We start from the raw sequence: 12,553 nt of genomic DNA on the forward strand, positions 1-12,553 counted from the left end.
CAGCAGTGACCGGGTCGTGTGCAGGAGTGAGGTGGCCATCCCGGGGATTGCGGCACTGGGTACCTCCACTTGCGGTAGTCCCTCCTGGGGAAGGCGTATGAGTCGGGGACCGTCCAGGCCCGGGATGTTCCAGCGGCAGCTCCCAAGGATCCAAATCCCCCAGCGGAGGCATGTCAGAATAATCCGCTGGTGATGGGGGTCGATGCGGAGCCATCCTTTTCTGTAGGCCTGTCCTGGTCTCCAGTTCCACCTCATCTGAGTCATAGTTTCGTTTCTTCGGTCTTCGCCCGCCATAGAAGATTAAGAGGCGGATCTCTCCTGTTGACGGGCCCGCCCTTAGGATACAGCAATATTTAGACTGGGCGGCCATTATCCTTCGCGCTCTTGAGCTTGTCTACGCCCACTCCACGCCCCTCTTCTTCTCCGGCGCTCTCCTCAGCGCTGTAATGGCGGTGGATTTTGGCGGCAAGTGGCGCAGCACAGTCCTTGCAATAAAGTACAGTCCAAGCACAACAAATTACAGTTCCAAGGCACACATGACCTGATTCTTCAGGCTTAAGTAGATCCTGTTCGTGACGCCAAGATTTGGAGCGCCCCCACACCGCCACAGGGCCGAGGGGTACCCGGAGCCGGGCCTCTAAGTCTCAGTCCTGGGGTTGTCACGGTGGCTAGACCCGGTCCGTGGCCCTGTCTGTCAGTGGGGGACGTCCGGTGCAAATAGTGGTGTTGTAACGGTGCAGTTGTGGGGTGCAAGTCGCGGTAAATAACGAGGACACCAGGTTGCAGTCTCTTTACCTCTTTACTGAAGATCTCTGGGTCCTCAGTCCAGAATACGGTTCACCAGGCTGCGCAAGTCCGGCCGGTCCAATGGCACCTCCAGAGTTCACTTCACAGGTGGAAATCGGTGCCTTCCTTCTAGCGCTATGTGTTGCGGTCCTCCCCTGCTGTGCTCACGGAAAGTCCCCACAACCGTTGTGTCTGTTTCTTAAGTTCCCTCACAACTGTATTAAATGATGTTCTTCTAATCTTCCATCCCTTCCTTATTTCTGGTTAGAACGGCACCCGTTTGTCAGGTAGGCCTGGAGTTCTTCCGGGACCCTAGAGACGCCCCTCTCCCGCAATTGCCCCCCAAGACTTCATAGGTGATTTGAGTTAGGCAGCCCGCCTGAGACCGACTGCCCTGCCACTGTTTGGAGTATGGCTTGAAGCTGTATGCTATTCCACTCCCTCGGCGTTCCGGCCACCGGTATTGCGCCTCAGTAGGATGTTGCTCCGGTCTTACAGCACGACCCCTACTGGTATTCTCCTATCGCTTGATCTCGTTTCTCACTCAGCACAATCTATCTCGCTTCTAGTCCTTTCTTGGGCACCGCCGCTACCCGGAGCAGGCGCGGTCCCTTTACGTTCTTTCTCGTTGCCAAGCCTCTGTCAGGATCCCACCCCTGACAGAGACCCTACTGTCTCTTACTCCACAACACCCTCTGCCACTAGGTGTTGCTTCGTTCAATCCAGTCAGCTTTCTCTACTAACTTCCTGCCTGACCCCCAGTTTACCCACTATGGTGGGGAGTGGCCTAATGAATAGAACCCTTAGCTCCCTCCGGAGGCCCTGCGGTGAAATGTATTGGTGTCTGTGATACCTGATCAGATGAACTCCTTCAGTGCCATCGGACACACCGTAGCTCCCCATAGTGGCGGAGCCACAGTACTGCAACGACCAGGACTCTGGGGCGCTGCATGTCCGTATCTACATCTGTGTTGTGTCATCCATGTGTCAGTGTCTACATCCGTGTTATGTCATCTGTGTGTCCGCTACTACCTTCGTGTTGTGTCTTGTGTGTGTCCATTTCTTCATCTGTGTTGTGTCCTGTGTGTCCGTTTCTACAACGGTGTTGTGTCATCTGTGTCCATTTCTACATCTGTGTTGTGTCCTCTGTGTGCCCGTTTCTACATCCATGTTGTGTCCTTTGTGTGTCTATTTCTACGTCTGTTGTGTCCTCCGTTTGCCCGTTTCTATATCCATATAGTGTCATCTGTGTTTCTGTTTCTATGTCTGTGTTGTATCATATGTGTGTCCATTTGTACATCCGTCTTGTGTCATCTATGTATCCGTTTCTACATCCGTGTTGCGCCCTGTGTGTGTCCATTTCAACATCTTCGTTGTGTCACCTGTGGCTCCATTTCTCCGTCTGTGTTGAATCATCCGTGGTATCATACTGGTATCATAACATATCTTCACTCCACGACACGGACAGTGCCACCGCTTTCTATAACACCACCCTCACATCAGCCATAGACTGAATCGCCCCTCTCATGCATGGCAAAGTGCGACAAATCAATAGGCAACCTGGCATAACAATCTCACAAAAAAACTTTGACAGGCATCTAGGGTCACGGGGCGGTGTTGAAAGAAAACACGCCTGCAGGATGACTTCACTGCTTTAAACAAGCTATACTTGCCTTCAAATTAACCCTCACAGACTTATTTCACAAACCTTGTATCTTCATTATCCTACATCCCAAAACAACTGTTCAGCACATTTAACTGTCTCCTCCGCCCACCGCTGCCACCTCCAACTCCCCTCATCTCTTCCGAGGACTTTGCCACCTACTTCAAAAACAAGATTGACGAAACAAAGCAAACCTTTACTGTTCCACCACCCCAACCACTCCATATACCAGACCTCTGCCCTTCCCTAATAACCTCCCTCTCCAACATCACTGAAGGAGAGCTTACTCACCTCCTTTCCAAATCACACCTCACCACCTGTCCACTTGACCCCATCCCTTCCCACCTGCTCCCCAACCTCACTAACACGCTCATTCAAGCCCTAACCCATCTCTTCAACCTATCGCTATCTTCTGGTACCTTCCCCTCTGCCTTCAAACATGCCACCTTCACACCCCTCCTCAAAAAAACTAACCTTGATCCAACTGCTATGCCCAGCTATCGCCCCATATCACTGCCCCATTTGCTTCAAAACTCCTTGAGCAGCATGTCCATGCTCAACTTTCCTCCCACCTCTCATCTAACTCTCTCCTTGACAACCTCCAATCTGGCTTCCGCCCCAACCACTCCACCGAAACTGCCCTGACAAAAATTACTAATGACTTACTCACAGCCAAAGCTAACGGACAGTTCTCCATCCTCCTTCTCGTCCTGTCCTCTGCCTTCAACACAGTAGACCACTGCCTACTGCTACAGATTCTTTCTTCCCTTGGCATCAAAGACCTTGCCCTGTCCTGGATTGCCTCATACCTTTCCGACCGCACATTTAGCGTTTCCCACTCCCACACTACCTCTTCATCCCGCCCTCTCTCTGTTGGAGTCCCTCAAGGCTGTGTCCTAGGGCCCCTACTTCTTTCCATCTATACTCTTGGCCTAGGACAACTCATAAAGTCCCATGGCTTCCAGTACCACCTGTATGCGGACGACACTCAAATCTACCTCTCTGACCCAGATGTCACCTCTCTGCTGTCCAGAATCCCAGAGTGTCTGTCAGCCATATCCTCCTTCTTCACCTCTTGCTTCCTAAAACTCAATGTAGACAAAACTAAACTCATCATCTTTCCCCCATCTCGCGTATCCCCCCTACCTGATCTATCTATTATGGTAAACAGCATCACATTCTCTCCCGCACCTGAAATCTGCTGCCTTGGGGTAACTCTCGACTCTGCCCTGTCCTTCAAACCGCACGTCCAAACTCTTGCCACCTGCTGTAGCCTCCAACTCAAAAATTTTGCCAGAATCCGTCCCTTCCTCAGCCTACAATCTACCAAAACTCTTGTGCATGCCCTCATCATCTCCCGCCTCAATTACTGCAACACCCTTCCCTGTGGCCTCCCCGCTAACTCTCTTGCACCAGTTCAAACTACTAACACTGATCAACAAAGCCATCCACAACCTGTCCCCTCCCTATATCTCTGAACTAATCTCCCAATATCTTCCCTCACGTAATCTTCGAACCTCCCAAGACCTCCTACTCTCCTCCACACTTATTCTTTCCTCACACAACCGCCTCCAAGATTTCTCCCAAATATCCCCCATCCTCTGGAATTCCACGCCTCAACATGTCCGATAATCCACCACCCTCAGATCCTTTAGATGGAACCTGAAAACCCATCTCTTCAGAAAAGCCTACAGCCTGCAATAACCATTCTGCCACCTCACCACCACCCGAGCTGCCGCCTCACCACCACCAGAGCTGCCGCCTCACCACCACCAGAGCTGCCGCACCCTCGACCTTCTGCCTCTTCCCCATTATCCCATAGAATGTAAGTCCGCAAGGACAGGGTCTTCTCCCCTCTGTACCAGTCTGTCATTGTAAATTTGTTTACTGTAAACGATATCTATAACTCTGTACGTAACCCCTTTCTCATGTACAGCACCATGGAATTAATGGTGCTATATAAATAATAATAATAATAATACTGGTATCATGATTCCCTTTTTACTGCTGTGGCTGTTACTTGTTTGATTGTGGACATATATTATGTGTATATATGTTACTGTAAAAGTCAGAAGGACGGTAAAACCTAGGATTTACCGGTCAATCTGGACATTCACCGAGGCCGTCGGTAAAAGCTCAAAATGAAAAGTAAAATTGGACTTTTACCGGTGAAGTCTTGGTAAATGTTAACATTTCTCAACAGCGTTGGTAAAAGTCAGATGTATTCCATATAAACCAACGATTTTGGACTTTTACCTGGGCGATTTGGTCAATCTTTACATTTACCAGCATGTGTTGGTAAAAGTAACTTTGAGTCACAGAATTCTGACTCTGACCAGCAGATGGTGGTGGTAAAAGTTAACTAAACGCAATTTCCGACTCTGATGAAGGCCTGAATCGTTAGAAATATTTGTATTCTTCAAAATGCAAATGCAAATGAACAAAGACAAATAGGAAAATGCAAATAGAAAACATTTATGTCGCAAAATACTTCTCAAAAATGATAAATTAATGCAAATACAAGAATAACGCAACTTCAAAACTACAGACACCTTTCCCATTGTGTCCTCCATTTCCTCGCCCGCGGTGGCTTACACTTTTTATTACACTCTTCTCAGCTATATTTACCAAGAAGCCGTGGTAAATGTGCACATTTACCAACTGCGCTTGGTTAAAGTCAGATGTTCCATCTTCACACCAGATATTTCATATTTCTGACTTTTACCAACGCTGTTGAGAAATGTTAACATTTACCAAGACTTCACCGGTAAAAGTCCAATTTTACTTTTAATTTTGAGCTTTTACCGACGGCCTCGGTGAATGTCCAGATTGACTGGTAAATCCTAGGTTTTACCGTCCTTCTGACTTTTACAGTAACATATACATGAGATAAATCTATTATTCTTAATTATTTGCACTACCTCTGCCTCCAGCACTTATCTATGAAGTGATCTTAATTATCATCCTGTACTATTCATTACATATACTATACTTGCCCTTAGTATTTACTTATGAAATGGTCATATTTAGCAGTTTGGTATTTGTTATGTAGTAGTTTATGTGGAACTTTATATACTGCACTTAATACAAATCTAACTACCTCTTTATTAACATTCACTACCTCTCTATGTACTATATTTATATTGATGCGGTATCTATAATTATCTTTCCATTAGCATTGCGTCTTTTCAGAAATACCATGATTTAATATATGGTACTTTTCCGGACAAATTGTGTAATTTTGAATATGCATGCACCATTTTTCAGGTGATAATTGTATTACATATGGATATACTATAGGACTCAATCATCCTCTCCTGTAACGTTTACCCCTTGAATTTTTAAATGTCTTTATCATGTTGGTTTTGATTTAATAAAAATGACATCAAATTTAAAATAGTCTTTCATGCTTATAGGATTTTGTTCTATTTTTGAGCTATTATTCACCATTTGCCCCATTATAGGCTTAAATATCATCTATTAATACTGTTTGCTTTTTTTCTCTGCAGTGTACAGGACTTGGAGGGAGAGTGCCAAGAATTTTGGGACTGGCTTCTTGACATGGAGGCTACCGTGCAGAACAGTCTTGGATTATTGGTGTCTGAAGAGCAGCATCTACAGATGTGCAAGGTGGATCACTAATGTCCTAGCCATATAATGCTGAGGAATACTGAATGTTGGGGATCTAGAAACGATCATGAGATTTTTATCATGACCTGGTACATGACCACAAGTCAGTAGTCTTAGACTAGGTTCACATTAGCGTTTCTGTGCGCAGCGTATCATCTGCATGTGCAAACGCATGCCAAAACGCATGCTTACACCTCCGCATCATCTTACGCATGACGCCAAAAAAACGGTGCGTGTGCATGCGTTCAATGCGTTTTGGCATGCGTTTGCGTTGTTTATGCGCATGGTGGAGGTGGTGACATCATTTCCTTGGACATGCGCAGTCTGAAGTACGCATGCGTATTGAACGCATGCATAAGCGTGTCCTTGTGTACCAATGCGTTCCCATAGACAGTAATGCGTTTTTTTTACTCAATCATCCACATGCGTATGATTGCACAATATTTGACGCCTCAAAAAAAGCAACATGTTGCGTTCGCCGAACACTGCCGCACACTGCGAAACGACGCATGCGAACGCATCCACATGCGAACGCATCCACATGCGAACGCATGCAGATGTACAGTATGTCCCTGCGTAAACCATGTTAAAGATATGTATGCATGATGCATGCGGATCATACGCTGCGCACAGATACGCTAATATGAACCCGGACTTAGAACATAACTAACACTAACATTGCTCATGTCAAACAATTTTATTGCATATTTTGCCAAAATTGAATGGAAAGGTTATCATGTTTGAATACGAATCTGAACCAGTCGGATTATGGAATCCATCTAGATTAAAGGGGTCTTCCCATCTTCAAGATCCTATCTCAATTTGTAGCAGGTATAATAATATTAGCAACTACCTTCAATTAGAAATGTAGTACAGTTCTTCTGATTGACTGTGTCACTTACCCCCATGTGCAGGGCATTGTAGTAGCTTAGATATCCTTGGTTATGACCACTAACAACTAACTAACTGTCACTATATGAGTGGTCGTAACCATGGATATCTAAGCTCCTGCAAAGCCCTGCACATGGGGTAAGCGACACAGCAAATCAGAAGAACTATACTACATTTCAAAATGGAGGTATTTGCTAATATTATTATTACTACACCTACTATATATTGGGATATGATCTTGGAGATGGGAATACCCCTTTAATGACTTTTTGGTTGTGTCCATGGTTTAACCTGTAGACGTCTGTTCCTGGTTGTGTAATACTGGTTTTCTGTTATGGCATGCCACTGGCATCTGAAAAGAGCCGTATCTTACAGGTAGGTTATTTCTCAGTGAGGATGTCTCACAATTAGTGTTGAGCGATACCGTCCGATACTTGAAAGTATCGGTATCGGAAAGTATCGGCCGATACCGTCACAGTATCGGAATCCAATCCGATACCGATACCCGATACCAATACAAGTCAATGGGACTCATGTATCGGACGGTATCCCTGATGGTTCCCAGGGTCTGAAGGAGAGGAAACTCTCCTTCAGGCCCTGGGAACCATATAAATGTGTAAAAGAAAGAATTAAAATAAAAAATATCGCTATACTCACCTCTCCGACGCAGCCGGGACTTCAGCGAGGGAACCGGCAGCGTTGTTTGTTTAAAATTCGCGCTATTACTTGGTTACGTGAATTCCCGGCTTGTGATTGGTCAGGTCGGCCATGTTGCCGGGACGCGGACCAATCACAGCAAGCCGTGACGAAATTACGTCACGGCTTGCTGTGATTGGTCCGCGTCCCGGCAATATGGCCGCCCTGACCAATCACAAGCCGGGACGTCACGGGAGGCTGGACACGCGCTCATTTTAAAATGTGCGCGTGTCCAGCCTCCCGTGACGTCACGGCTTGTGATTGGTTGCGCCGCGATCAACCAATCACAAGCCGGGAGGCTGGACGCGCTCATTTTGAAATGGGCGCGTGTCCAGCCTCCCGTGACGTCACGGCTTGTGATTGGTTGCGCCGCGATCAACCAATCACAAGCCGGGAGGCTGGACGCGCTCATTTTGAAATGGGCGCGTGTCCAGCCTCCCGGCTTGTGATTGGTTGACCGCGACGCAACCAATCACAAGCCGTGACGTCACGGGAGGCTGGACACGCGCCCTTTTTAAAATGAGCGCGTTTCCAGCCTCCCGTGACGTCACGGCTTGTGATTGGTTAATGGCGGCCATGTTGCCGGGCCGCGGACCAATCACAGCAAGCCGTGACGTATTTTCGTCACGGCTTGCTGTGATTGGTCCGCGGCCCGGCAACATGGCCGCCCTGACCAATCACAAGCCGGGACTTCGCGTAACCATGTAAAAGCGGGAATTTTAAACAAACAACGCTGCCGGTTCCTGCGCTGAGGTCCCGGCTGCGTCGGACAGGTGAGTATAGCGATATTTTTTATTTTAATTCTCTATTTTACACATTTTAACATTAATGTTGTTCCGATACCCGATACCCGATACCACAAGAGTATCGGAATCCCGGTATCGGAATTCCGATACAGCAAGTATCGGCCGATACCCGATACTTGCAGCATCGGAATGCTCAACACTACTCACAATCCATAAAACCTCTGGTAGTTCAGTGTCATACACAGCAAATATTGCTGCCGTGCCCACTGCTGGCACATAAATGCAGACATATTGTACAAACAGTTACTGTATTGCTCAGAAAGAGTAACAGCTGTGTGAAGAAATCTCCTAAGAAGTAATATCTCAGTAGGGCTGTGGTATCTCCGAAGCAGTAAGGGTATGTGCACACGTTCAGGATTTCTTGCAGAAATTTCCTGAAGAAAACCGGAAAAATTTTTTTTTTTGCGTTTTTTTTCCGTTTTTTTCGCGTTTTTTTAGCATTCTGCAAGCGTAATTAGCTTGCAGAATGCTAAAGTTTTCCAAGCGATCTGTAGCATCACTTGGAAAACTGACTGACAGGTTGGTCACACTTGTCAAACATAGCGTTTGACAAGTGTGACCAACTTTTTACTATAGATGCAGCTTATGCAGCATCTATAGTAAAAGATAGAATGTTTAAAAATAATACAAAAAATAAAAAAATGCTTATACTCACCAGACATCTCCTCACCGGTGTCCGTTCCTCTTCCTATAGCTGGTGTGTGCGCGCAGGACCTTCCGTGACGTCACGGTCACGTGAGCGGTCACATGACCGCTCACGACCAATCACAGGACAGTGACGTCATCGGCAGGTCTTTCGCCGCACACCAGCTACAGGAACCGAACGGCAGCGTGCAGTGGAGGCGGGAAGACATCGAGGGTGAGTATAGGACTGTTTTTTATTTTAATTCTTATTTTTTGACCACTTATATGGTGCCCAGTGCGTGGAGGAGAGTCTCCTCTCCTCCACCCTGGGTACCAACCGCACATAATCTGCTTACTTCCCGCATGGTGGGCACAGCCCCGTGCGGGAAGTAAGCAGATCAATGGACCCCTAGGTGTGCGGAATCCCCTGCAATTCCGCATTTTAATTAACATGTTGCTTTTTTTTCCGCGATGCGATTTTTTCGCGGAAAAAAAGGCTACATTTGCACAAAAAATGCGGAATACACTTAAAATAATAGGAGGCATATGTAAGCGTTTTTTTCGCGTTTTTATCACGTTTTTATAGCGAAAAAACGCGAAAAAACCGCGAAAAATACTGAACGTGTGCACAAGGCCAAATATCTAACTTCTGTGCATGTTATCAGGCCAAAATCACCAGGGTATGTGAACTTTTGATCAGGGTCATTTGGATGTTTTGGGTTGTCATTATGATTTAAAAAGAGAAAACACAGTAGTTTGACAATAAATGGCTTCACCCAACCACTAACCATGAGTGGAGAAAAGGTTTTGGTGTTATCATTCATATTCTCTGAAAAAGGCCAAGAAAGCAAAAATTCTACCAGGGTATGTAAAATTTTGAGCACAACTGTACATCTTGCTATAAAAAGCCTATATATTTAGGAGGAGGTAATGTCATAAATAGTAATATATAGCTCATGGGTTGGGATTATTGGTGTGATATTTAGGAAACTTGACAATAATAATGATAGTGATGATCCCTTTAAAGGGAATCTGTCAGCAGGTTTATTCTACCTCACCTGATAGCAGCATAATGTAGTAAAGAGAAGCTGATTCCAGAATGTGTTAATTAGTTTACTGGGTGCAGCAGTTCTGACACAATCAGAGTTTTTAAATGTTGCAGAGCTCAGAAAGCTAAACCTGCCCATACCAGACTCTGTGTGGCACCCCTGAGGTCTGGTCGCCACAGAGGTACTGCACCTCATCCAGAGGTGTGGGACTCCGCTCTCAGGTAAGGAGGGGGCACTAACTGAGACTCCACACCAGCATCCAACACAACAACACTCCAGTAAGGGCATCTGGGTGTACCCTAAGGGAGAATGGCCTCATCCCAGTCTGGAGAGGGTAACTAGGTAGAGGGTGTGGGTGGAGCCAGTAGTTAGGGGAGGGGCTAAGTAGGAGGGAAAGTAGTCAGTCAGTGAGAGGAAGTAGATGGAGTGAGACATGCTGAGAAGGAGCTCCCAGTGAGAGGGAGCTAGAGAGAGAAAAGTGTTGTGAAATTGGATTTTGGGCTCCCCCGGTGGCCACTGGTGGAATTGAACTGGTGTGCATCATCCTCTCTGTTCACCTGTTTCCATCAGGATGTGGGAGTCGCTATTTAGCCTTGCTCCTCTGTCACTTCCATGCCGGTCAACATTGTAATCAGAAGCCTTTCTGTGCATGTTCCTGCTGCTAGACAACTCCCAGCTAAGTTGGACTTTAGTCCTTGTTTGTTTTTGCATTTTGTTCCAGTTCACAGCTGTAGTTTCGTTTCTGTGTCTGGAAAGCTCTTGTGATCTGAAATTGCCACTCTGATGTTATGAGTTAATACTAGAGTCTTAAAGTAATTTCAGGATGGTGTTTTGATAGGGTTTTCAGCTGACCATGAAAGTGTCCTTTCTGTCTTCCTGCTATCTAGTAAGCGGACCTCAATTTTGCTAAACCTATTTTCATACTACGTTTGTCATTTCATCTAAATTCACCGCCAATATTTGTGGGGGCCTCTGTCTGCCTTTCGGGGAAATTTCTCTAGAGGTGAGCCAGGACTATATTTTCCTCTGCCAGGATTAGTTAGTCCTCCGGCCGGCGCTGGGCGTCTAGGGATAAAACGCAGGCTACGCTACCCGGCTACTGTTAGTTGTGCGGCAGGTTTAGTTCATGGTCAGTTTAGTTTCCATCCTTCCAAGAGCTAGTTCTTATGTTTGCTGGGCTATGTTCTCTTGCCATTGAGAACCATAACAGTTTGACCGGCCCAAAAGGGTTAAATTAATTGACAGAGAAAGGAGAGAAAAGAGAAGTCTGCTGAAGATTTTTTTTTTTTTTTTTTCCTTCAGTTCTGAGTGTGCTTGTAATTGAATCTCTTGCAAGTCTGCCTATATTGCAGCCTTTCTCTCTCTCTTTCCTTCTAATCCTGGAATGGCTCTGTGTTCACCTGTTTAAAATGGATATTCAGAGTTTAGCTGCAGGTTTGAATAATCTCACCACGAAAGTTCAAAATTTACAAGATTTTGTTGTTCATGTTCCTATATCTGAACCTAGAATTCCTTTGCCTGAATTTTTCTCGGGGAATAGATCTTGCTTTCAAAATTTCAAAAATAATTGCAAGTTGTTTTTGTCCCTGAAATCTCGCTCTGCTGGAGATCCTGCTCAGCAGGTCAGGATTGTGATTTCCTTGCTCCGGGGCGACCCTCAGGATTGGGCTTTTGCATTGGCTCCAGGGGATCCTGCGTTGCTCAATGTGGATGCGTTTTTTCTGGCCTTGGGGTTGCTTTATGAGGAACCTCAGTTAGAACTTCAGGCGGAAAAGGCCCTGATGTCCCTATCTCAGGGGCAAGACGAAGCTGAAATATACTGCCAGAAATTCCGTAAATGGGCTGTGCTTACTCAGTGGAATGAGTGCGCCCTGGCGGCGAATTTCAGAGAGGGTCTCTCTGATGCCATTAAGGATGTTATGGTGGGGTTCCCTGTGCCTGCGGGTCTGAATAAGTCTGTTTCAATTGGCACTTTACAGTCTAAGTTTATTCTATCTGTGACCCTGATTTGTTCTTTATCATCTATTACCGCGGATGCCTATGTCGACTCTGGCGCCGCTTTGAGTCTTATGGATTGGTCCTTTGCCAAACGCTGTGGGTATGATTTGGAGCCTCTTGAAACTCCTATACCCCTGAAGGGGATTGACTCCACCCCATTGGCTAGCAATAAACCACAATACTGGACACAAGTAACTATGCGGATTAATCCGGATCACCAGGAGATTATTCGCTTTCTTGTGCTGTATAACCTACATGATGTGTTGGTGCTTGGATTGCCATGGCTGCAATCTCATAACCCAGTCCTTGACTGGAAAGCTATGTCTGTGTTAAGCTGGGGATGTAAGGGGACGCATGGGGACGTACCTGTGGTTTCCATTTCATCATCTATTCCCTCTGAGATTCCTGAA

At 46.1% G+C, this 12,553-nt stretch overlaps 1 protein-coding gene across 2 annotated transcripts in view; it reads left to right on the top strand.

The window, feature by feature from the left end:
- Nucleotides 1-12,553, top strand: part of AKAP6 (A-kinase anchoring protein 6) — a 633,848-nt gene that overhangs the window by 484,420 nt on the left and 136,875 nt on the right. For both annotated transcript variants that reach the window (XM_077261103.1, XM_077261107.1), the window contains exon 9: nucleotides 5,959-6,079. In XM_077261103.1, coding sequence (XP_077117218.1) covers nucleotides 5,959-6,079 — 121 coding nt within the window. The remainder of the gene's footprint in view (nucleotides 1-5,958; nucleotides 6,080-12,553) is intronic.

The sequence above is a fragment of the Ranitomeya variabilis genome, chromosome 1, assembly GCF_051348905.1.
Source record: "Ranitomeya variabilis isolate aRanVar5 chromosome 1, aRanVar5.hap1, whole genome shotgun sequence".
NCBI lineage: Eukaryota > Metazoa > Chordata > Amphibia > Anura > Dendrobatidae > Ranitomeya > Ranitomeya variabilis.